This window comes from Phaenicophaeus curvirostris, chromosome 1 (genome assembly GCF_032191515.1).
Source record: "Phaenicophaeus curvirostris isolate KB17595 chromosome 1, BPBGC_Pcur_1.0, whole genome shotgun sequence".
In the NCBI taxonomy this organism is placed as follows: domain Eukaryota; kingdom Metazoa; phylum Chordata; class Aves; order Cuculiformes; family Cuculidae; genus Phaenicophaeus; species Phaenicophaeus curvirostris.
The window spans coordinates 14158991-14185417 of NC_091392.1; the positions used below are offsets into that span (position 1 = coordinate 14158991).

The window sequence follows — 26427 nt, forward strand, 5'->3', positions numbered from 1 at the left end:
CCCCTTGTCCTAGCAGGCTGCTGTGTCGTCAGGGCCGGGGCCTTGCTGCGGAAGGCAGCCCTGCGGGCACCCTCAGGCCACTTGCTTCGTTGCAGTTTCCAGCTGTTTCTTTCTGTAGCGCTGACAGATGTGGAGCTGGTTCCAGGAGGGTGTTCACTCGGCTGAGTCTAGAGGTGAGGAAAAATCCCTCCACGTGCCAGAGGTTCTTGTCGCTGAGCTCAGTGGGGAGCGACACATCATGCCCAGCATGTGCCTTCCCGGGCAGTTCTGCACTAGAGCTGAAAACGACATTGACCTTCCCTGTTTTCCTTCTGCAGTTGCTCTTCGAGCCTCCTGCGGGTGCAGGAGGGCGGGGACTGAGACCTCCAGCTTTGTATGAAGAAAGCTCTGCAGTATCTGTAACGCAGACGATTCCTGCACAGAAGGAGAGTCTGGGGAGCGCTGCTAACGCGAAGCAGGGAACATTAGGAACAATAGAGCAAGCTCTGTGCGATAGCCGTTATTTCCTGCAGGTGCAGAGTTCCTCTAGTGGCTGCGTGACTGTGTCCTCGCATCTCGGTGATGGCTCAGAGGTCAGTGCTCCATGGCTGCCTCAGAGCCAGGGGAGGAACCCACTGACAGGAATGGGAAGTGACTGTTCCTCACTGAAAAAGAGGGGGCAGTTCTTTCTAGCGTAGAAGAGAACCTTGGGGCTAATTTAAAATGGAATTTGCCTGTAAGTCTTGAAAACCAATCGCCAGTAAAGCCAGTGCCCTAGTGCTGCTCTCCTGCCCTGCTGCTGGCCATGCAGCACAGCGCACACAGGCTGAGCCCATCAGCGTGGGGAGGGGGGAAATGGTGCAGCCCCTCCTCACCTGCTCTGAGACCTGTTCGCAAAAAATCCGCTTCATCCTCCATAGCTGGGAAATGAAGTCAATCATTGCATCCCTTCAAATGCCAGGAGGCTGTACAGCAGCCCCTGCGCAGGGTGCGGCCTCCAGCTTGCAGCACAGGTGCGGTTCTCCGCAGGTTCCCTAAGGTGGGTTCCACCCTAGCCAAGCGCAGGGCCGAGGCCCCCCAGTACCACAAAGCTGGTTTCTGAACTGGCACTTTATTCCCATGGTGGGTGTTGAGGAACAAGCTTCTCAGTTGCCACGACGCAACTGGGCGCAACCAGGGGCTGGGCCAGCTGTGAAACCCAACATTGGTTTTAGCTCTAGCTCCGTGTCCATCGCAGCAGCATCCTCACTGGTGCTGCCCTCGTGGCCATGAGAAGTGCCTGGGGGCGGAGGCTGAAGAAGCACTCGGGCCTCAAGCCCAGGAGTTTCTACTGCCCATGTGTGTGACCCACAGTGGTGGCTTTGCAGTTTCTGCTGGGGAGGTAGCTGTGCAGGCGCTCAGGGAAGGAAAAGGGTTTATCTAGAGCCGTTAAACACCTGCTATGAACTGACTCAGGTTTTATCACGCTTCGCTTTGCCGCCGTGCCCTCAGCCCTCGAGGTCCCCCTGTACACGAGTGCAGCCCTGGCCACTCGCAGGGCACCCACACCCCGGGCGCTGCCTCCCACACTCACACCCAAGGCTGCTTTTGACCACCCCTCCCCTGCCCCAGCACCAGCGACCTCAAGCACGCAAACAGTCAGGGTGAGCAAAGATGCCAAGGACCAGCACAGTGTCTGAAAAAACAAAACACTTTAATTAGACAACTGCAAGCACCTCCAACAACCGGTTATTGTTACAGCACGGGCGACCTTCTCACACTCTGGTTATTGCGAAGGCAGGTGAGTCAAGTTCATACGGACAAAGTCAGGAAGAAGTGGCACCGTAGTTACATGAGGACCAGGAGTAAGCTTACATTCGTCCCACTGACTTCTAAAAGAGGCCAAACACCCCTCTGCACGGTACATTCTAAATCTGGGTAGCCTGGAAGCTTCAGCCTATGCAGGTGTTTTTTTTTCCCTAGGAATGTGGAATCATTGCAACTTCCAAGAGGTCAGCATGTGTCTGGTGGCGGGGAAGAATAACACTAGTGCAAGTCTTTAGAAACATGTAAAGCTATGAACGGCGTGAGCATGATCCTGCTTCCTGGATTATTTTAGCCACTGCACTCTCAGGATTTGCAGCCGGATTCTTCCTCTACTGATTCCAAACCCACGATTTTATTACAAAAGATCAGTGATTCTACACAGAGAGTGGTTCTCATGCTCAACTTTTAATTTTCTTTTCCTTAAGGTATAGTACAACTGACAGTGCTTGTAAAAAGGCGACACCATATGGTACCATGTCTTCACTATCACATTGTAAGGGAAATTGCTATTTTTCTTTTCTTAAAAGCACTTAAAATAGGCAAAAGTTCTAAAAGGGAGTGTGAAATGAGAATGCAGACTTTATTAGAAAGAAGTCGAGCCTTCCTTTAAAGTGCCATTTGGGGAATGGAATCCTGTAAACCAGAGCCACTTTGTTTAAAATCCAATCAACGGGAACTGCTACAGAATAGAAAGTTTACACAATTCCTTAAAGCAGTTTAAAGTCCACTACATGCAATTGGTTTGCTATAAAGCTCTCTAAAACTTAGTTGCTTTACTCTGAAGTTGAGTCCCCAGTCCCATATTTAAATGGAAATAAACATTTACAGGGTGCATTTACATACACTATAATACAGGAATGACATCCCTTTGCCAGAAGATAAAATTGTACAATCCCTCGCCCTCTCTCTGTTCTGCCTTGATAAATTTCTTACGCTCGTAAATTATAGAATATGCATCAGCTAAAATGCTAAAATACTTTTTTTTTTTTTCTCATAAATAGTTACAAAACTTGCCAAAACACATGGGGGGGAAGTTTCCTTTGTTCAAAAATCCGACATCCGAATGCCACACAACACAAGAAACAATGCGTAAAGACACGGTTAAGTGTTTTCTGAAGAAAGTGGGTGAGTAAACTACTAGCTGAGGACAAAAAGACCACCCTTCCCCAAGAACACAGTGCACAAAAAGCAAAATGTCAAACAGTACCTCAAGCAAAATAAAGGTCTGAGGATTGAAGCCAGCTCACGTATGATCCTGCTAAAGAATTTCTGACAGTCACCGTTTAGGTCCGATGCATCGGAAAGTGGATGCTGGCTTTATTTATACAGCTGGGAGATTCTGCTAAGAATTCAGCCACGGATGCCTAAGGCATTCTCCAGCTGAAGCACGTTTTTCTGGGACCATTTCTAGCATGGGGATCAGGAAATCTGTAAACTGTGCAGCATCTTCAGGAGGCCAACCGTACTTCTCCACAAGCACGTCAAAAAGACTCCAAGGTTTCAGCTTGGTGATGTGTCGAAGTTCTCCTGCAAACACAAAATATTACTGGCATTAGAAAAACAACACATTACCCTGCTAGCGACTCCATCCCCGCTTTGTTCTTCTCCCACTCTGCATTCCCAGTGCCTTGCGAGGCTGAGCATCATTCTCTAGGAAAGGCAGCACAGAGCAAGCTTGTGCGAGGTCCTCCGAGGAGATGAAGGTGTCCGATGTCAACACCAGGAAATCATTCCTAAGGCAAACTGTAACACATGGACTCTGCTGTAGGCACCATCTCTGATTCTTCCTGCTCCTTCGTTATCTCCCGCACACAAAGGCTCTCGCCCACACGTGCTCACACCACAGCAAAGAACAGCACGTGCCTTCCCTCCAACAGCCAACGAAACTGAGCCTCACACAAACCGCTCCAGCCCTAAGGCAGAGGTGTCGGCAACACAGGTCACCGCTTGCTGCACGGGGAGCGCTGACAGCGCCAAGAGCAGCGACTCACTGCGAGCCAAGCAGAGAGGTTTGGCCCTCCAGGATTCTGCTCTATCTCCGGGCAGACACCCCCAAGAGGCCTGGTCTGAGTCCTTCTCGAGAACGAAGCACCAGCCACTGCCCGCGTCTCCGCAAGCGGTGGCAAAATGCAGGTCTTGAGTTCCATTGAAGAGGGAGCTTATGGCCAGCCCGGCAATCGGCTTCAGTCCAAAACAAGCAAAGGAGGAGAGGATCCTTCTACCATTCAAACCAGCAATATCATCCAGGTCTATCCACATGTCATCCATCGGGATGGGAAAGAAATACTAACAGGCTACTCCCTGTTCCCCCATTTCCACCTTTCTTCTTCCCAGGCATATCCAAGCCAGACCATCTCCATGTGGTGCTACAAAAAGCATTCCAGAGACCTTGGAGGTGACCCTGCAATGTCCCCGGAAGTGCCGATGAGGGTGACACACTCGGACTCAACGCTGGAAGCTGGACACGACTCACCCACAGCTTCAAGACACACGAGACCACCCAGCACGGGGGCAGGCAACCCAGAATGGTTTTAAGCAAAGTGGTTTGGCAACTTGATTGCTGTCCCTGGCCCATAAAATACCATCAGATGACAGTTCGCAGCTCTCAGTTTCTGTACATCCCTGCGGCTACCAAAGCTTCAGGGCAGTAGAAGAAACCGGGTCTTCAGCCTGCCCTCAAGAGCCTGAGCATCTGAACACACCGGATGAGAACAGCCACACGCCCAGCAGGACAGGCTTCTGCTACCTTGGGCCAGCGCAGAAGGCTCCAGGCAGGGTGCAACGCTTGAAGAACCAGCCCTCTGGGTGCTATCAAGAAGACCCCAAAAGAGCAAGTGTGCAAACAGTCAATCACTCACAAGAGAAAGAGACAAGACCTGCTGGTAACATAAAGTCAGGATGTCCACAGCTGGCCCCCTGTCTGCTTTCCTTCCCATCTCCCAGGGCAGGAAGGGTGCGGAGAGAGAGAGGAATGAAAGCCGAGGGCAGATGCTGACAGCTTCTGGCTGTACATTTAGAGTCCACGTGTCCCATCGGTACCCATGAGTCAAACAAAGGCAGGCTCTACTTTGGGGCCATACTGGCCCACGGCAGGAATGCACAGAACCAACAGGGCATCTCAGAGAACCACACTCATTTCCAGGCTCTCAGCCCTGGAAGGTCTTTCTGCAACTCTGAAATTTAAGTGCTGAAAATCTGACCCTCTGGAAGGCTTCCAGAAGTGCATGTTGGCAACTCCTGACAAGAACAGGCAGGAAGCTTTCTAGTAAGAATGCACAAACTCAAGTATTGCTGAAAAGTCAGAGAAACCAGCGACTTGTTATTGACTGCAAGTAAAAATGGCTGAAAAACCCCATCTGTGTCCATAGCTTCTCCAGCTAAACAGCTGCATTCACTGTAAGGGTTGCTCTAATGATTCACCAAACTGCACTGACTCTAGGGATCGTGTGTGCTTCCCTACACCACTGTCTTCACCTTTGTATTCAAAGGCATAGGAGGAGAGGGAAGGGCCTCAAGTTGCACCACAGGAGGTTCAGATTGGACATATGAAAGAGTTATTGGGCACTGAAAGAGGCTGCCCAGGGAGGTGGCCGAGTCACCATCCCTGGAGGTGCTTAGGGATAGGATTCAGTAGTGGACAGGTAAGGTTGGACTTGCTCTCAAAGGTCTTTTTCAGGCTAGTGATTCTATGAAATTATGTAGTCTGAGGCACCTTTCCCTCCCTCAGGCTGTATAAAGTGAGACTGCAAGGTGAGGCTCCTGGTGTCGCTGTGGAAGGTGAGTTAATAGAGCTAGACTACTCTTCTGACTCTGTGGAGGTTGGAATATGCAAGCTTAGACCTGCACACCCTGGGCAGCACAACGTTCTGTAGTATTTTCCTGCCGAGGAAGAAACTGCTTTAGCACTCTGGGCTGAAGATTCCCACAAGAAATTCTGTGAAAACTCTAAAAGCATTTAAGAAGATGAGATACAGTAAAAATTATCTCTGCTTGGGCCAAGAATTAAACTGGTGCCTCAGTTTTCAGTAAAGATCATGATGCTGACCACGAAATCAAAGCAGGGCAAGTAAGGAAAACAGCTCTGGTGGATGAAAAACTTGAAGAATTTATTTTGAAGTAGTGGGTCCGTTCCATTTCCATCCTCAAGTGCCGGAGAGCAGCACAGGAAATGGAGGTGTCTGGCAACACATATTTTGGTCTAGTTCATGAGGTTTGTACTGCGTGGTTGGAGGATTGCAATGCAATACCTGAATTTAAAGGAGACGTGAAAAGCCCAGCTCCACCAGTCTGACACCATCAGTGCTAAGGTCGCTAAATTAAGCTGTCAAAGAAATGCTAAAAATGGAACAGTAGAGAGAAAAACTCCCTACCAGTACCTCTTTATTTAATTTTTGATAGTGAAGCACACAGGAAATATCCAGAGAGGACAACAGAGTTGTCAGAACTGTAAAACCCCTGTGGCCGAAGCAGAGGCAGCACCAGACCTCCTGAAACATGAAACGCTAAGTCAGAAGGAAACTACTAAAGAGATCTGAGGGACCAGTGGGAGGAGATGCTATTTAAAGCTTTCTCTGCTGACCATCACACAAAACCCCAGAGCTGGTCTATGCAATTTGTCAAAGAAAAATTTAAGATGTGTCCCCAGGAGGGAGGAAGATGGATTAGTGAGCAGTTAAGAGACAGGCAGGACAGGAGAAGCAGCACTGGGATCCAATCTGCTACTGCTTGTTTTGAGGACATGCTCCTACGAACAAATGAAAACCGCCGATAAGGCCCCACGGTACAGAAGATGGACATTAGGGAGCTGAAGGAGAGCCCCCTCCTTCCCTTCAGGATGTTCAATAGGCAGCAGTGCGCTTCCTTGTTACAACTTCCAATGAGCAAAGCCAGTACACAGCCAGCACCTTGCACAGGTTTAGTTCACAACAAAACAGGGATAGCAAATACCAGAAAAAAACCCATAAAAGGGCCATGATCTAGAAAAAACCAAAAAGGTTTTAAGTTCTAGTGCCAGAACATATTAATCATTTTTACAAAAAAAGTGCTTGCATGGAGGTGCTGGAGAAAGGACTCACTGGAGTTATTACTGGGCTCAGTTGGGACCAGACCTATAAAAAGTATGCGAGCACGTGTGCTGTAGTGATTAAGAAGTAACTTACACACGCTTTTCCTTTTTAAATGGCACCCTCCTATTTGAATGTCACAAACTGCTTCAGGCAATTACTGAGAAGAAGGGACAGAAGATGCTGTAAACTCTTCAGTTGATAATGCCTTTTCTTTTGTGCCTGTGACTTCAGCAGAACATTCAAATGTTTAAAGCTTCTCTCTGAGGCTGAACTTGCCTATGGACAGTGCTAACGCCTCACATCCTCATTTCCTGATTGCTACTCAAGGCTGATGTTTTCAAACCAGAGGCTCACATTTTGATTTCGAAGTCCACCTTTACACCACAGCGTGATGTTTTCAAAAGAGCCTCAAGCCTGTGTTGCACGGCCTCTGATCTCAGGCAGAAGGTACCTCTGAGGAATGTCACTGACATTCAGGACCTCGAGGACAACAGTGACATTTTGCGGGGGAAGATTCTCACTGACACACGTGAAACTCTCCACTTCCCAGGAATTTTGCAAACTGCCCTCTTCTGTGCACCACAAACACTTGGTTATCGTGTAACTGTTGGGTCACTTTAAGGTTCTATAACAACATTAGAAAGGCCAACCCATCTGGTGTGAAGTGAAAATCCAGAACATGAGATGTGCTTCTGGGGTCAGGCTGGGCGTTCTTCCAAACTCCGAACCTGTGTGACAGCAGCTACTGGCACGAATAGGGAGGGAGGGCAGGGGAGCCCTTCCGAGGCCGCGCCCCTCACTCCAGCAGCTGCAATCCCTGTCGGGGGTGCTGCAGCACCTCCTGCCCAGCCCTTTCACTGCTTTATACATTCACAGACCTGTTGGCCCCGAGTTTGTTAACGCAGGCCTGGTTCTGAGCCTGCTGGCACGGCCTCTCTCCAGCTCGGAGGCAGCAGCTCCCCAAGCTCACTGCCTGCTGCGTAGGAACGCGCTTGTTTTAAAGGCAGCCCCTGTGGGTTTCACTGGCTGTCCCCCAGCTCGCACATGGTGGGTTCTGATGAACAACAGCTCTGTTTGCAGCTTAACCACAGCCTTCCTATGTTGTGAACCTTTATTATTTCTCCAGAAACCTTCCCTCCTTCACACCAAAAAGCCCCAGGCATTTCTGACTCCCCCATATGGCAGTTTATCTCTTTGATCATCAATGCTGCCCTTCTTCGCACTGTTTAACGTTGTTATAACCTTCTTAAGGCAACAATGGCGCAGAGATCCCAGCTGTACCAGCAACATCCACACGGTAACAGGCAGCTCTCATGCAAGGGGAGGAAGAATCACTGGATTGTCTCCTGCCCAGTGACCCCGGCTCTTACAGCACCGCGCTGCCACCTCATCTCGCCGCGTGCCCAATGCAGCTGGTCGGCGCTGGCCCTGCCGACAAGCTGTGTGCTTGGGCACGCGGAGACACGGGCCAGAGGGAGGCTGCAGCGCTGTTCAGCAGGAAAGCCCCCGCGCCACCAACGGTCGATTGACCCAGATGTTCTCCTACCACGTGACAGGATGCTCCTGGCATACCCTGTCCCTCGACACAGCACAGGGCTGCCTCAAACACGGAGAGGACAAAAGACACTGGAAGCATCAGCACATTCCCTCACGTGTCCAGAGCCTCTCTTAAAGAGCAGCCTGAGCAAAGACACAACGGAGAATAAGATAAAAGAACCATAAGGCCTGGTGCTTTTGCCCAGGTTAATTAATTTCTTGTAGCAATTGACAAGGGTTTTAATTTTAGAGGGGTTGCCCTTCTGTACAACAGCTGAGCCAGTGCCTGTGGCCGAGGCACTCAGGTGTTACAAGAATTCTGAGTGTTTGCTGTGAGACAGCACGGGGCACAGCAGCACAGCTTTCTCCTTTTCTCCATCGCTCTGCTGCAGAGCAAAACCTTTTCTACACGCTTGCTCTTCCAGAAGGCTATGGGAGCGTGAGGACTGACTGCACGCCGCTGTGTCTGTTGCCAAGGTATTCCCTTCCCACTTCGGGTATCCCTTATCAGCAGCATCTGCTGGAACACTACGTACATCAAAAGCAGCTGACAGGTGATTTTCCATCACTTGACAAGCTATGTTATCACTTGATTCCTTATATTTACATGAACACCAGACAACAGATTCACAGACACTGGTTTACATCCACACTTTGTTGAGTACATCGCAAAATGAATTTTAAATCAATCTGAATACTGCAAATTGTGGCTTTTCTCAGAAAGCCGAGTTCACATCAGAATTCTTCTTTAGTAAGAGCTCTTCATTTAAATGGATCTATTTCTTCAGTACCCATAAATGAACATATTCTCCTTTTGGATACTACTATGCTTTAAATTAGTGTTGCATAAATACCGTTACCTTTTTTGGTGAAAAACTCCTTGGAATATTTCCCCAACATAGCGTATTTTCGAGGGATTTTTCCCAGCAGTTCAATGATCAATGCTATGTGGTCTGCATTGGAGAACATTGCCAGCAAAACAGAAACATACAACAGTTTAATCAGTACATTGCATGCACACACTAACACTGGCCCGGTACAGACAGAAATAGATTGATCCTGGTAAAAAAAAGCCACGTGCACACTGCTCAGTAGCTCATTTCAAAAAAATGCTTTCAGCAAAATACTTCCTTCTCAAAACAGCATTTGAGTGTCAGCTGCTACAAAGAACTTTGGCCATATAATTTAAAATGTACCAATATTTAATTTTCAGAAAGTTTAGCTAAAAAAAAAAGAATAATTTTGTCACAGATTCCTGTGGTTTTGGTTTTCAAAAAGAAATTTTTGTTGTGTGATTTCAGGAAATGCTCCTCAGTGGGACATGCTAGAACCAGCAACAGAAATTCCACTTCTGTCTGCATCACGGCACCTTTCAAAAAGAAGAGGTACTACCTCTGCGATTGAAGAATTCCCGAGAATATTTTCCAGATAGAGCAAAGTGCCTTGGGATATTGCCTAGCAGCTCTATGATGTGTGCTATGTGGTCTATGAGGGAGAGAAAAAAAGGATACGGGAGTGGAAGGGGCAGGGAAAGGATGGGATAAAAAAGAAGAGGAAAGAAACTGGAATTAGTAAAAAATCAGAAATAGTTTCAAATCAACAATGTTTGCAGCAAATCCATGCAGAGGTTTCCAGGATCAGCAGAGCTCCGGCATCATTAGTAGCACTTAGGAACAATGAATGATGCCCATATTACCACTGCAAAGAGCATTTACAAGCAAACAAGCATGAAAATGGACAGGTATACAGGTGGAAGCAGGAGTTAATTCTGATTTTTAAAAAAATTAGTAATTGCCTAATTCAAATAAAAATACACAATGTAAACATTATTCCAGTGTCACTCTTAGAAATAGAAAATACTGTAACGTTTATTTGCTGTTTCTTTTCTAAACTAAAACACTGTTATTCTCAATCAGGTTTCCACACATATGCAATCTTACAAGAAGGGCAGTTTAATTCCTTCAGGCAGTTGTTAAGTAGATGAGTATCTGCAGAAGGGAGTTTTTGCCCACCCATTGCTAGTGTTGGAACTTAAAACTAAAAAGAAAAAAATCGTATTTATATTCTGAAAACAATGTGTATGAACAGTTCACACAAATACAAAACTTAACCCCACTATAAGCTCACTGGAAGTTTAAGAGAAGCAGTATGAAAATATACAGAAACTCATATAATGTCTCAAAGGATTCATACCTTCATCCCTGGAATAGTCTTCACCAGAGTGTGGTTCAAACAAATAATCTCCAGTCGCTAGCTCAAACGCCTATAACGTAACAGACATATTCATGGGTATTTCAGAAATACTGGGTTTAGTCTTAAGAGGTCAGCAAAGCATCACAACTCTCTCAGAACCAAGAGGGAACTGACATTCAAAGCTAAAGGCCTACAACTGGATCAGAGACTGAGAAGAGGCCACTTACCTGGGGACCATCACTCCTGCAGTGCGAGGGCAGCACAAACGCAGGCTCTGCAGAGCACGCTGTGTTCAGCCCCAAGCAAACCCCGTCACGCCGAGAGGCTCGGGGTTTGGCATCAGGCAGCACGCCCAAACCCCAGGTGATTCTGCCTACTCAACCAGGACGAAGGAAGGAGCTGGACAAGGACTATGGAACTGCAATCCCTCCCCAGCCAGCAGCCCCTGGGACTCCACTGGCTGACATGGGAGTGTTCTGGTCACGCTGTGATATTCAGCACGGGGCCCTGGTGGCAGGAGGCAAAGAACAGTATCTGACTGCAGTTCTGAACACGTCGGCTGTACAGGATATGAAGGGGGCATCAGTGTAAGCCACTGTTAAACATGTTTTACATACTAATGTGTTGTATGCTGATCATGTTAAATACGTGTGAATTAATGGAGCCAAGAGGTACTTCTAAATATATGAAGAGCTACACCTGTGTCTGAAGGGCAATAATCTGTCAGAGTGCATGTTGGGGACTGAAATAAAGTCCCATTTATAGCTATGATTAATCACATGAAATTAAAGCAGTTTTTAAAAAGGTATTCTTGTTGAATCAGAAGTCACCAAAATAAATACTGCAGTTGTGGGGTAAAATACTGACACTGACAAAGGGACCTGGAGCAGACAATCCCTCCAGGCTGTCAAGAATAGGATGCTAACCCCGCGTCAGGTCAGGACAAAACTGAGTTTTTCTTTATAAGTGTAATGTACGTTAAAATCTGCAAAGCGCTGAAGTAACTGTGAGAGCCCACATTTCTGTACAAAGGTGGATTCAGCCAGCCTAATTTGATAAACTACTCTCTCCTTGCTCTGGATCACCAATTGCCTAAGCAGCCACAGGAATCTAATTCTTTCCAGGTGGTTTAGACATCAAACTGTTTTCCACCTCCAAGTCCTGGGGAAGCATCTGATCCAGAAAATCATTCCAAAAAGCAGGCAGAACTCCTTGGCACAGCTCAAGGAGGGGATTTCACTCTGTCAGAGCATTTACTACAAAATATCTGTCTCCTGAAAATACACACTTTTCTGTTCCAATTCATAATCCAGAGTTGTTAAATCACCTATAAATTTAGCCTATTTATGGGCACTTGGCTTTTTCAAGCTGTGAACTGAAGTGTCATCCAAGTGGGCTATAGCCAAAGTAATTAATTGGAATCACACACAGCAGCCAAGAAACCAAGAATGCCCCTTGTTGACATTTGTGTTGGTTCTACAAATGGGCCTTCAATTTCTAAAGCCATTATCGCTAATAAACAGCCATTCACTTTTCTTATTCTACTCTCAACTCAAAACCTGGAGACTCTGTTTTACAGCTTAAAAATATCTGAAGGACATTGTAAATTACCAGGTATTTAAACTGAATAAAATTTTTAAAAGGAGTAGCCAGAAGAGATCACTAATGGGGATCACAACAAGGAGACAGCGTTATTCTCTTGAGATGAGACTGAGAAGCCCCCAAAGCGTCCCTTCTGTATCTCATGGGAATATATTCACTGCGAGAGCTGGACCAGCTTTCCTAGGGGAACACATGCTGATGGGGCTGATTTCTAAGGCCATTAAGAAACTCATTGCTATTTAACACAGATTCCTGGGGAACAATGGAAACATAGCTGAATTTAGCCACAAAGTTAGATTCCAAAAAAACAGAGCTCCTGTCCCAACAAATGAAGTATTAATAGCTGATACATCTGTGTGGGGCTAAAATGATTAAACTGGAAACACTGTAAAAGGTATTCATAGAGAAACAAAAGAAGTAAGCGTACCACTGAGATACACTGAATTTTAGATCTGTTTGTATATAACAAGAACTGCAAGCTCTCACAGATGTGGGATATTTATACCTCTCTTTTGCCAAAGAGAAACCAAAGCTTTTCAAAATGCTGCTGCTGCTTCTTTTTTCATTTTGTATAGCTCTGACTCCAAGCCCAGCATGGGCTATAGCTGCAGTGTCTTATAACACTTGATTTCCTGACTCTCCTTGAAGGACTCTGTGCCCACCATAAAGGAACTTCTGACTCAGAAGCACACAGGGACAGCCCAGAGACACCCTTGCCTTTTGGGTGCTGCAGTAAGTATCTGTAATACTACTCAGCATTCATGCAGGATAATGTCTCATAGGTTCATCTGCAGCGACCTGGAAATAGGTTGCTAGGTATCTATGGGATGGACAGTCTACATAGCACAAGATAAGTGAAATTAATTTGGCTTCATTTAAAAACAAATGCATTCTTGACCTAGGTTTTTACCATAAAGTAAAAGAATCAGCGTTAAAAATGCACTAATAAGTGGGTAAATAGCCATAAGGACAATGACACTTCTGGATTGTATCAGTTAGAGCTCTTCTGCTCTTTAAGCTCCTATCCAAAGCTGTGGTGCATCAGAAAGCACGTGCAGTCCTGTTACTTAAGCCAGTGGCACCGACAGAAGACCTCACTGCTGCTGGCACTCAGAACTACAGTTTTGGTGACACATTGCTGCTACGGACTTCCCGAGCACTTTACAAAATTCTGTACTTATCAACGCTTTGCACCCAACTGTAAGTAGATAAAACCACCCAGCCTCCAATTCCCAGGTTACTGACACAGATAAAATCAGGAGGCAGAGACCCTGATGGACAGCAAGTTGAACCCAGGTCAGCAGGGCGCAGACTAACCGCATACTGGGCTGTATACACCGAGAGTGCTACCAGCCCTCAGTGGGAAGCACCCTCCCCTCCCCTTGGCACTCACACATGCATCTGCAGACCTTGGGGCCACCAGTATAAAAGTGATTCTGCCGAACTGAAGAAAGACCAGGGAAGATCTCTAAGACGTCAAGGAGCTGAATAGAGGATTCAGGAGGAGAGGCTGGGTTTGTTCAGGTCAGACAAGGGAAGATGAAAAGGGGTTTTAACTGCTGTGCTCCACTGTCTGAAAAGCAGTGACAGAGAAGATCAAGATCCAAGACCTCATCTGGAATACTGTGTCCAGTTCTGCAATCCTCAACTTAAGAAGGATATGGAACTGTTGGAACAGGTCCAGAGGAGAGCTACGAAGATGATCACAGGGCTGGAGCACCTCCCATATGAGGACAGGCTGAGAGAGTTGGCATTGTTCAGCCTGGAGAAGAAAAGGCTCCAAGGAGATCTTACAGCGACCTTCCAGTACCTGAAGGGGCTACAAGAAAGCTGGAGAGGGCCTGTTCACAAAGGCTTGTAGTGATAGGACTAGGGGAAATGGCTATAAACTGGAGAAGGGCAGACTTACACTAGACATAAGGAAAAATTTCTTCGCTATGAGGGTGGTGAGGCACTGGAACAGGGTGTCCAGGGAAGTTCTAGATGCCCATCCCTGGAGGTGTTCAAGATCAGGTTGGATGGGGCCTTGGGCAGCCTGATCTAGTGCAAGGCGTCCCTGCCTGTTGCAGGGGGTTGGAATTAGATGATCTTTAAGGTCCCTTCCAGCTCAAATCATTCTATGATTCTATGACGCTAAGATACAGTGTTCTCAATGAAAAGACAATAGAGAACAAACACAAACAGCAAGATGGGAAATTCCAACTAGATACGAGGAAAAAAATTCTTCAGCAAGATTGAGTGAGCACTGGGACAGGTTGCTCAGAAAGGCTGTGGAAATGCCATCCTGATAGACATGTACACCTGAACTGCACGAGGTTCTGAGTAACCTCACCTAATCTTGGCATTAACCCTGATTCAAGCAGGAGACAGATTAGCAGAGATCCTTTTCAACATAAATTTAGCTGTTATTCCTATGATGCTACGAAGACAGACTAATCCTATTTACTTATTTACTTTCCCTTTGAAAGTATTCATTTATACAAACTAGTTTCTTGACAGAAACTACAACTTCGAACTACCGTGATCATTTTACTTAATGTTGACATTTACCTCCGCAGACATCAACACTTCAATTATTACATGGAGATAACAAATGAGATAAAGCACACTCAACATATGGCTCAAGAGCCCAAGGCAGTCATCCATCCTTACTGACTGTACCGGCAATCGCTACTTATCACTTTCCTAAGGTTACTGCAGAAAAGCAGTCTAGACTGCTCTTGTCCATCTGCAGATGGAGAACCTCTCGTATGAATGGTCAAACTGCTGCTTTTATAAGCTCTGAAGAGGCCACGATTCCTTTCCTGCCATGTGCTTGTACATGAACCTACCACAATACTAAACTGTTGGCATCACTATCGTGTATTGTGGATCTATGTCTAATCACACAATTGGAAATAGCTACTTTTTCACTGTGTGACAGCTGCGTACTCCATCTGGTGATAGAAAATGGATGCAAGCCTAGGGAGAGCTGTCTGGGAGAGGACTGGAAGAACAATTCACTTGGACTGCATCAGCCTCCCTGAATTCCTCTTACGAAGTCCCAGCTGAAACAGGACAACAAGCTACAGGCCACAACTATTATTTTGACAGATGAGATTCGGCCCCTGGCCAGGGTTTCTCTGCCCCAGTTGAAATGAAGAGCTGTGAATGACAAGATTTTAACTGCTTTAAAAATACGCTTAGCTTTAAGAACACTGTTCCCCAGGTAAGTGGGAGCATTGAAAGAAGAGCAAAAAGCTGTCTGAGATATGCACACCAGCTCACAGTTTGTCTCCCATGGACATCTCCCTCGGAAGCGCCAGGCAATGGAAAGAATACAAAAGGCACTTTGCATGGTTAGTGCTTGGTAAGAAAGTCCAGATCTACAAAACACAGACATGCAGGGAATGCTTGAAAAGGAAAGACGTTTCTGTTATTTGCTGTACTCTGGATCTCAGAATCATGCCATGCTGAGTGGCTGCTTTGGAAAGTCAGTTTCTTTGAAAAATCATTTTCTTTTGAATGTTTCAGGTTGTCCACCCACCACTTTCAAAAAGGGTGCACAGTGATTAATAACAGCATTTTGCACCATATCTGCCTACGGAAAAATATGTGCATAGTGATTTGAACTTTTTCTCTTCTCTCAACCAGATTTTTGATTTTCCATTTTTCCTCAAAATACTGCTCCTATGCAGTCTGAGGCTTGTCATCACACCTTCAGTATGTGCCACTCACACATACTAGCACGATGATACTCAGGATCCCATGGAGACACCATTTTTTCCTGCTTACAACATGGGAAGAGTAAGTAAGGACAGTTACCTTTCCACTACATGTTAGAGAACATCATACAGAGAAGTAAACTGGGGGCTTAACACAAGCATTTACATGTACGCTTACATGTAACACCACAAGTTACTATATTCTGCTCATTCTGTCTCTCTGAATCCTATCACGTAATAGGTATGTTTTATACCTATTCCTCTAAGCCTGCTTGACTTGTCATAGCATCTCCTTTGTTCTGAAAGCTGTTTGCCTGCCCTCTTTACCTCTCAGCCCAGTAGTATTTTCTGTCACCACTTGTGTTCTTTAAAAACATCAAGTACAATTTTATCTTTATCTGACTACCAGACAATGTACAGCTACAATCTATTTGCCAGTTCTTGTTATAAAAAGCAGATATTTCGGGAATCACAACTCACCACAAAAGCCACCTCAGGGAAGTGTTAAAAAGGTAGTCCTGTTAACATCCTAGCTTGTGACATACTCACCTCCTCCCCACATGTACAACGCTGTACATGAAGAACAAAAATATCCAGATGATGAGACTCTTCATCTCAGGTGCTTTCCTGTCTCCAATCCAAAGAGAATGAAGAAGGAAAAGCAGTGGAAACATGGTGCTTGCAGTCTGGGAGCAGTACAAAGGGATGCCCTCTGCCAGTAATAACTTCCTTATCTTGCCAGGAACTCCTGGCAGCAGCAGTGGAGTACTGCGTTCCATGGTTTTTGAGATTTAGGAAATGCTAAATCATGCAGTGCTTGTTCAGTTTCTGCTCCACAGAAACCAGCTCACTCAATACTGCAAATGTGGAAATTCAGCCTGACAAAATTAAATGATCAAGGGAGGTTTCAATCCTGTCAAAGGCACTGCTGGCTCCAAATCTGTTCCTTTTTTTGGGTGAAAACAAGAGATGCTCCTCCCTGCTGGCATAATCAAAATAGAATTTAGTACAGCAAGGGAACAAAGAATTTTCTAGAATTTAATAGATGAGGAGAGAGATTCCCAGTGTCTAGCTTTCCATGAGAGCAGCTGAGTATCCCACTTAAAAGAAAAAGAAAGAGTGCTGTTTAATTTCCTTAGCAAAACTTACAAACACCCAGCAAACCACTCGGACCTGGGTCACCACAGTCTGGGAAAAAAATTAAGTTATTCTTTGTTGCATTCTTTGATGAGCACAGAACAAGCAAACAACTCTGTCACAGTCTGGAAAAGCCCACTGGCATCTAACTTATTTCATCAGCTTCACAGCACACCATGCATCCCCTGATTATAAGCCTCCAAAGATATGCACTATCCTCTTTTTTCACCCGCCTTTTTTAAATGTTTAACTTCAAAAATAGTAGTCTGAGTACTCTGAGACTCAGTTCACCTGAGCAGAGGACTGCTACCGGCCCAAGGATACTCCCTCTCATCCTTTAAGTCTGATTTGAAGAGGTATTTTTCCTGTCTGGGGCACAAGAACTGGGCCATGCTAAATCATCTAAAATTGGAAGATTCAGCTCACAGGCTACTAGTTCACAATGCTACTTATTCACTGACATAACACCAGAAGTAAAAGAACTGTGGTTGTTAGCACCAAGTTATTTCTCCCTCTTTTGCACTATTTGTCTTATGTCTGGCTACTCCCATACTGAAGAAAATAGAAATGAAAATTCCCTGTCCTGAAAGTTGCATCAAACACACGGGGTTGGTTGGCTAGACAAAGACAAGCCATATAAGCAGAGCCCAGCTGAGGACAGCACTCCAGGTAACCAAAACATACAATGTCATAAAAGCCAAATTCATACGGGGTGCTATTCTGAAAGTTCCTGTGCAGACATGAACACAGATGCTTTGCACATTCAGGGCACCATTACCAGATGCTTTTGTTTAAAAGCATCATCATCATGTCCATCTGCATTAAGAAACACTAGGTAAAACTGATGAGCGAATGGTATGATGAAAAAAGACAGTTTGATGCTGCTGTGATACAACACCACCTCTATGCTGGACTTAACACTTTATCCCATAAATACAAGCCAGTACGAGAACCAGTAGTTCTCCTACACTCACAGCCAATGCTAGTCTCAGAGAGAAAGACTCTTTCATTAACAAGCAGAGAAAAATCTTAGGCTCAAATGGAGACCCATAAAGCACGAGACCAAGTTAAAACCTCAGGAGAATTCTGGTCCCATGCATTCCAAGTAGCCCTTCATAAAATCTACTAGCCAGGACACATAAAAGATTGATGCGTTTTAGGTACATATCTGGAGGTCAAACTCTGACACAGAAATACTGTGGACCCTAAACCAATTCAAAGAAAGACCTGTGTCATCTTCTTTAACTGGAGACATTATCTACAGTACCTGACATAGTGGTGTATGTACAGCAGATGGAGAACCTTTCCTGTTTTACAAGTTAGGCAGTTTTCATGAGTGATGCTTACTACTGAGCAGAGTGTTCTGGGCCGCTCGTGAGCAAGGCCATCCAGGAGAGTTTGACAGCCACACTGTGAAACTTAAACAACACCCACTAAGACAGAGAACCTGACCACAACTTTGAAGCAGCAAGTCTTCTGTCAGCAAGAGCTACACAAATGGAGAAGCTGAAGAGCAAAACTGGATCAGTCTCTGTGCAAAGACTGGTAAGAAATCTGTGATTTGAAGGTCGTGTGTAAAAAGGGATTTGCAAGATGTACTTGCACACAATTCCATGCAAATGAGATCAAAACATTTTGAACACTCTTTCAGTGCCGGATCAGAGATCTACCTCACTGGCTCAGTTGTGAGCAAGGGCTTTTAAAGCGCAACATCTCGCCTTTGCTCTGATGCTACCTTACTGTATTTTACATTGACATTAATCAGTTCACTTCAACATCACAGTTGGACTTGATGATCTTAAAGGTCTTTTCCAACCTTAATTGTTCTATGATTCTATGATTCCAATTTACACACTTTTGAGATTTATGCATTATCATTCGGAAATAAATTGAGACAAGAAAGCTCATCCAAAGTCAGAATTGTCCTCAGAAGGAAGGACAGGATCTCTGATTATGTAATGTGGCTCCCACCGCAAAGCCACTTGGCACCTATCCCACCCATTCACAAACACAGTACTTCTGACAGGTATGATCACAGCAATTACTTTCCTAACCTAAACACAACCTCAAGCTTAGGTCGCTTACTAACATATTGCTACCCCTTAACTGACAACCTTTTTTTCTTTAATTCAAAAAAGGGCAGGGAATGAGCAACACCGTGTGCAGTCAGTACAGAGGCAGCTGGCCGGACACCACATGTGCTTGGTACTTTCTCCCCGGGCAAAGTATTGAAGTATGGAAACTTGCCAAGAAAAAAGTCACAGCGACACTGCTGAACCACTCATTTCACATAGTACTGCTTCCAAAATCATCCTCAATGACTTTGGACTTGTTGCACAAGCAAAGCAACATGATAAACAAGTCCCCCTGCTCTCCTAGGAGCATGTTGGCCAACATGGCTAACCGGGTATCAGAGCTGTATTTTGGCAGAAAATAAACAATATCTCCTGCTCCTGCTCCAGCAGACAATCCTTTTGAAAAATGCATGTAACAGTAAGCATCATGGAATAAAGTGAATTAAATATGAAACAAGAGTAAGATAACCTCAAAGGGCATTTTCTGAATCACATCTAGGTACAACAAGAAATCCAAACTTGAGAAAACAAGTGCGACTACAACAGCATTAAAAAAACTTCAGCACTTCAGCATTCTTAGATGCTTTAGGGACTGCAGAGAATCAAATCACAACTTCCAAAGACAGCCTAAATAAGTTAATTGTGAATTCCACATCAGGAATGCAGTTCCACATAAGGAATGTTTCCCTGGGCATTAATCTGTTACAAGTCCTCTGCAGAAAGAGCTGTTAAGGTCTTCAAGTCACAATCCCTACCTCAGAGCTGTTTTCCATCTGACACAGGATCAGCGCTCACAGTGCTCTGACCCATTTTCTCAACCATACAGGAATGAAAGCAGATCCTGAGGGGGTTTGAAACAATGTATTTTTGGGGTGAGCTTGAGACCCTGATCTCTATTTTTTACATGACTACATATAGACAACAACTGAATGCAACAATTGCATGGCAGTGCTGTAAGATTATAAAATTCCTACAGCATATTGTAAGGCTGAAAAAAACCAAAGCCTGTGACAGAAGACAAAACTCCAGTGTTTCTGCCTCGATTTTTTTTTACTATCTTTAAAGCTTACATAACAAAAAAGCAGAAGTATAGTTTTCTCATTAAAATATGGACACTCCATTAATAATTGCGAATCTGAATTAAGATATCCCTAGTGGCAGAGATGCTTTAGAATTTTTTTTCCCCTTAAGCTTGAGAAAGGATTGGCATGAAAAAGCAGTAACACTTACATAATATGGAAAAGAATTAAAACACAAGAGGCTGGACAACCCTAAGTATTGTGAGAATATCATATTCCCTAGGTGTGATATTGCTATGAAGTACCCAACTTTTATTAAACACAATCCTAGATAGACTTCAGCTTTTACGTGACTTTAGCTACAAAACTGTATATAAAATCAGCAGGCTGTATATACAATCTTAACGGAAGATGAATACAGGGTATTCAGTAGCATAAATGGTATCAAATTCAACTAAGGTTTACAAATTACCAGGTAAAAGGAAGAAAATGTCTCCACAGTAATTTTGTAGTTAGTTAATAGAAAAATCATTAGAAGAATTCAGGATCAAAACTGTGGACTATTTTCTACGCTTTGTTTTCAAGGTAATAAAAATTTCTACATTTTGCTCCCAAATGGAAGAGTAAATTTGGAAATGGATGTTCTTTTCTGTGTACTAAAGTAAAAGCTAGTATTAAACTCCAGAGAAAACATACTTGCAATTTTACTTATGGGTTAGTTACTTCCAACACATGGGTTGCTGCGCTTATAATATCTTGTAGGATTTTATGTTCCTTTTAATCCTCCTCCACTCCCTCTGAGCTCTGCAATTCTTCTCATCACCCACGCCTGCAAACTGTGTTTAAAATACTAGAGTCTTCTACTCCTCCTCACACTTACTCTTTTCAGACATGTATTTGTAAAATATAAAGATTTGAATAAGTTTTCACTTTTAAAATAGACAAAGATATTTCAACACGTATTTCCAAAACTATCGTTAATGAGAAGATGCATGTATCTTATTTGTCCTCGAAGAGGTATTATAAACAGAATAGGTGCTTCAGAAAGTCAAATAATTAAGTTTTTCTATTCTTTAAAGATTTTTAAAAATCTATCATTTCAGTTTTACTGTTTTAAAACTAAATCTACAGAATGTTACCACATATTTTACTAATAAACTGAATTCCTTCTTTTCAAAGTTTAGAATTTAAAACTGTGACTTGCAAGCCTAATCCGATGAATGTTTGCACTGCACTTGGCAAGAATTTGAAGTATTTCACCACTGTTTTGCTACTTTATGCAAGAAAAAGGAATGGAAACACACCAAACAGTTGTATAGATTCTACAATGGGAAGGAAACATGCATGCAGCTGTAATTTTTTCACTTAGACTCTGATGTTTAAAATATGTATGTATTTCCCTCCAAACCTGCATATTTTTGACTGCAAATTTAAAATGCATCTAATGAAAATTAGAAACATTCTTCAAAACACTCCCTTTTGATTAAGAATGCTTGAGAAATTGAAATTAAGGGGAAAGGTCATCAGTCACTATCTGATACGACATAATTTATGATATATTTGTGTCAAAATATCAGAATCATCCTAATCAGGCTTCCTCACTAAATAGATAACTGTTTTTAGGAAGTCTGCTCTTGTAAAATATACATTGTATTGTTCTTACCATACATGCTGTACTCCAGATATCAGCAGGAGTGCTGTAACCTGCTCCTATCAAAACCTCTATGGATCTATATTGTCTCGTCTGGATGTCTTCTGTGAAGTGTTTGTGCTAAAATAGAAATAACTACATTAATGGCAAAAAATTAACAATAAAAAAACCTATTCTAAATAGCGAAGGCTAAATAGCTAAAATGATGTTGCTATACTTACCACCCAGCAGGCATTCCCCAGGTCAGCAATTTTAACTCTAATTTTATCTGCATTTCTTGGGTCCAGTGGATTCACCAGTAAGTCAGCAGCACGAGTTTTTGCTAACACAAGCAAAATGTAGAACAGTTAGTATTTTGAACATACTAGTCATTATCTCTAAGCAGTTTTGCCTTGACACTTTATCCAGTTTTGTTACACACTGAAGACATCAAAACCATTTGCTGAATGTTACAAGAAATTAAAGCAACAGAAAAACGATTTCTTACCTCACACTTCAAGTGCAATTTTTTTTGTATTCTTTAACTGCCAAATGACTACTATTAGAATATCTAGAGGAGCTTCTAAGCAAAACCAGTGTATACGTTTCAAAAAACGGATTCAGACAGAAAATATTAAAATTAAAATTCCAAGAATTTCACATGAAAGATGTTCATGAAACAGTCTGGATGAGAAAATAAATTCTGCACTTCCATTCTCAGCTAAGGTACACAATTTTGGATTTTTAAGAAAAATCTGTCCCAAAGGGAAAAAGACTCATCAAAACCTGGCTAACCTGAGAGTCAGGGGACTGACACCCATTTCACAGGCAATTCAGCATTGAATCAAAGTTCTCTGAAGGTCCTATTCTGCATTGAGTATGATTCAGACTAAACAAGGGGAACTTTAATTAATCCTGTAATCTTTAGAGGCTCCTAGGTCATTGATGACCCTAATATGGGGCAGTAGAAGACTGCTGCTTTTTTCTGGTTTTTTTTTTTTTCACATCACCTGCTAGATCCTAAACTGCACTGGAAGAAAAGCAGATTGACTTGAACGAAGAAGACAGAACCAGGTATCGCAAACCACATAACAGCAGCAGATTCATATCAGTTTCCTCATCTCAAAGGTAGGAAGACTGAATCGAAAACTAGTGGTAAGGTAAGAAAGATGTAGAAGATACAAAAGGCACCAGGGATTCTGATGGGGATGTAATGATCTGCCCAAGGAAGAGGTTGAGTCACCATCCCTGGAGGTATTTATGAGAGTACACATAGTGCTTAGGGGCATGTTTAGAAGTTGATTTGGGAGCGCTAGATTAAGAGTTGGATTTGCTAATCTTAAAGGTCTTTTCCAATCTAACTGATTCTACGGTTAAACTGGCAAAAGAATTGGAAGAAGAAAATAGACCAGATATGGGACAAGGAGAGAAAATACAGGATGTCTAAAGGTGGGTAATTCATAAGAGGATCTTTAACTGCCAGGACAGCAAGCCTGAATGGGCCATCAGGACGTTTAAATACAGACCAATCCCAAAAGAAAGTGGCCAGATCCACCAGAGGAGAGAAGGAAAGAAAACACAAGACTAAATGGCAGAAGATAAGAAGGGGAAGTGATCTCAATAAGAGAGTCCTCTAAGAAAGCTGGAACAGAGTCCAAAGCTCAAGTTTAAAAAAAGCACAAATATAGGGCATTAAAGTAAAATACACTGACAGAATAAGGTTGCAATCCAGCACTTAGAAGACAGGAACTACTAAGCCTAATATTAAAGTCTTCCCTTATGAGAATGCTCCACAGTACAGCCTAGTTGTTTGGTTTTTTATAAACACAAGCACATGCATTATTCAAGAAATAATGGGGCCTTTCTCAATTCAGCTGTGGGGGGAAACGTAGTTCTAGATAAATCCTTCCCACACATCTTGCTGAAAGTGAAGGACTGCAGTAAAATAAAGCTGAATGAAGGGGGAAAAAAGCCTCATCAGCAGGATATCTGAATATGACATAAGAAAAACCTTTCTTCTATTTTCTTCTAACAGAGGAATCTGAAGAGGCATCTACATTTTTGTGTTTTTCTTCAGAACTCATTAAGTTTACATCCTGTATTTTCCGAAAGATGGATATGAGACCTTGGATTCTGAATCTGAAAAATGAAAACAGCTGAAAGTGAAGTAAAAAGGAACGTACTCCTTGGCAAGTAATCTCAAAAAAAGCATCCAACAGAGCTCAATCTGAGCACAAAATTAGTGAGCATTCCTGATTTTTACTTTTGTGTGTCCTAGTTCTGTAAAACTGAGAAATATCACCTCCTCTTCTCACAGTCTCAGCACGATAGTGTACTTGGTAAACATTCAAACACTGGAATGAAGAGGAGAGTCACGAGGAAATTATCAGATCTACCTTAAAGGCATTTGGTCACACAGTGAAAACTTGAAGAAGATAAAACCTTAGTAGCTGCTCACTGAACACAAATGGGACTGAATGAGGCAAGTATCCTGAAAAAACAAGACCATGTTACATAATAACGTATAGCAATGGCTAGAGAGAGAGAGAAAGGAAGAAACGAACTTTACTTCTATATAAGAAAAGGGCACTAAAGTTATAGTGAAAAAGTGACACCATTTAAAAATATTGAACGGTCTGGAACTCTTGTTTTTTCCCTTTCTAAATATCTTAATACGATTTATTCACTCTTCAACCCAACATTATTGATGCCATTAATAACATTCAGCTTTTCCTCGTCCTGAGGAAGATGTGTGCAATGGCTGAATTCACTATTTTCTTCTTTCTTTGCACAAAAGGCCTGTAAATTGTTCCTGATGAGATAAAATGAAGCAGGAAAAAATAAGCTTTTTTCCTACTGCTATGGAGATAAGGTGTTCCTGTGATGCCAAAAACAGCTTTACCCTCTTGAGGCATAAGGATTTTACCCACCACCCCAGGAAAACAGTAACAGAAGCTTTCTTCTCACATGCTGCCAGCAGCACAAAGGAAGAGGCTACCAGGCATCTAGAAACCCCCTGTACACTGTTTAAGAGAGTACAGAGTGTAAGGAGATAGGCTGGAAGACTCATTAGCCTGGACCTTGTCATTTTGGAGAAACACAACTCTATTCAGTTGTTTTTTATTTCACATTTCTTGCCTACCTGCAGAGATGGGAGATTTAGATTAGATATTAAGAAGAAATTCTTTACTGTGAGAGTGGTGAGACAGTGGCACAGGTTACCCATAGAAACCGTGGATGCCCTATCCCTGGAGGTGTTCAAAGCAAGGCTGGAGGAGCTTTTGAGCAACCTGGTCTGGCAGAAGCTGCCCTGCCCATGGCAGGGGGGCTGGAACTGGATAATCTTTAAGGTCCCTTCCAACCCATGCTAATCTATGATTATCTTACTTGTCAGACTGTAATAAACTGTGTGAATTGCTTTTCTGAAGTCTTAAATCAAGAAATACATTTGATTGTATTTTTCAATACATTTGTATTTAAGTTTAGTAACTTCATCTGGGAGAGTGTTGCAGGCTGAGTGATCTTCTAAGCTGTCTCATCTTCTTCTATCCGCTTGCAGATTCAGTCTCTCAGTATTTTCTTTATTAAAGTTGAAAAACATATATTTAGCATATAGCCACTGGCACTATAAATAAAACCTATACCTAATATCCTGGAGCTATCTGATTCAATGGCAAAAATCCAGCTCTTTGCTATGACACCAAGATTTAACCTTCCATGTCTCAAATAAATAGGATTTACAGTCAAAAGTTCTGAGCAGTTCTGGTGGCCAGAATTTAAACGTCCAAAACCATACTGAATACAGAAAAGCCATAAGGAGTTGAGGGTTGGCAACATGCTTCCAGAGACAAAGAATTTATTGTGTTGAGTTTTAAGAAAAGATTAAGAGAACTGTTTGAAACAGATACAAACCACTAATGAATGAAACTACAGCATATTACAGAATTTTTTTTAATATGACTGAGAAAAGATACAAGAAGTAACAGCTAGAAGCTGCAGCAGACAAATTAAAACTTGCTGCAGTTCTTCTGAAGCAATTCTGAGAGCTGACCAGTTGAACACACTTCAACCACACTAGGTTTTTTTATCGTTTCATTCATCCAAATCAAGGGCAGGAATCTTTTTTGGAAAATGTGTTCTGAGCCAAACATAAAGGTCAATGGGCTTAATAGTGTATTACTGACTTGCTATAAAAGGACATCAGGTTACATGATCTCACGATCACCTTCTACCCTTTAACTATGAGAATAATGCTTACTTGCAGCACTAAACTTCCTTTTCTCTTTCCTGTCAATACAAATATTTGAATTACAATAAAGTATCTAATACCCTTAAAAAACAAGTTCTAGAGGAGATTTTTTTTTAAATCACAGCTCTCCTTTCAGCTTAAATATTAAGATGGTTGATTTGTCCGAATTTAACAGGAATGCTTTTGCATTGTGTTCCAAGTTGCATCTGTCAAACTCCCGGGTTTAAAAAAAAAAATTAAAACTCATGAAATTTAGTTGAAGTAGGCTTAGCTAAGTTATTGCTGTTGATGAGACCATTACATTTTTTTAACATAACCACTGCCTTTCTATTTCATTCTTTTTGGTTCTTTCTTTAATAAAATACACACCCATGCTAACAGACAAGAATCTTCTATCAAGTCAAAAAGTGTTTTTTCCTTCTATTTCTAAA

At 43.1% G+C, this 26427-nt stretch overlaps 1 protein-coding gene and 1 long non-coding RNA gene across 5 annotated transcripts in view; one reads left to right on the forward strand and one right to left on the reverse strand.

The window, feature by feature from the left end:
* Positions 1–1653: 1653 nt before the first annotated feature.
* The window catches only part of SRPK2 (SRSF protein kinase 2), a 141308-nt gene continuing 116534 nt past the window's right edge, over positions 1654–26427 (reverse strand). For 2 of the 4 annotated variants that reach the window (XM_069883432.1, XM_069883441.1), the window contains 6 exons: positions 21990–22090; positions 21781–21888; positions 10581–10650; positions 9780–9872; positions 9248–9340; positions 1654–3312 (listed from right to left, as the gene is read on the reverse strand). In XM_069883432.1, the coding sequence (XP_069739533.1) occupies positions 3128–3312; positions 9248–9340; positions 9780–9872; positions 10581–10650; positions 21781–21888; positions 21990–22090 (650 nt within the window). In that variant the 3' untranslated portion in view covers positions 1654–3127. The remainder of the gene's footprint in view (positions 3313–9247; positions 9341–9779; positions 9873–10580; positions 10651–21780; positions 21889–21989; positions 22091–26427) is intronic. The other 2 variants (XM_069883458.1, XM_069883449.1) reach the window with 2 other exon arrangements.
* On the forward strand, positions 3308–10565 carry LOC138716574 (uncharacterized). The gene is made up of 2 exons (XR_011336686.1): positions 3308–8864; positions 9689–10565. It is a non-coding gene; the product is annotated as an uncharacterized lncRNA (long non-coding RNA).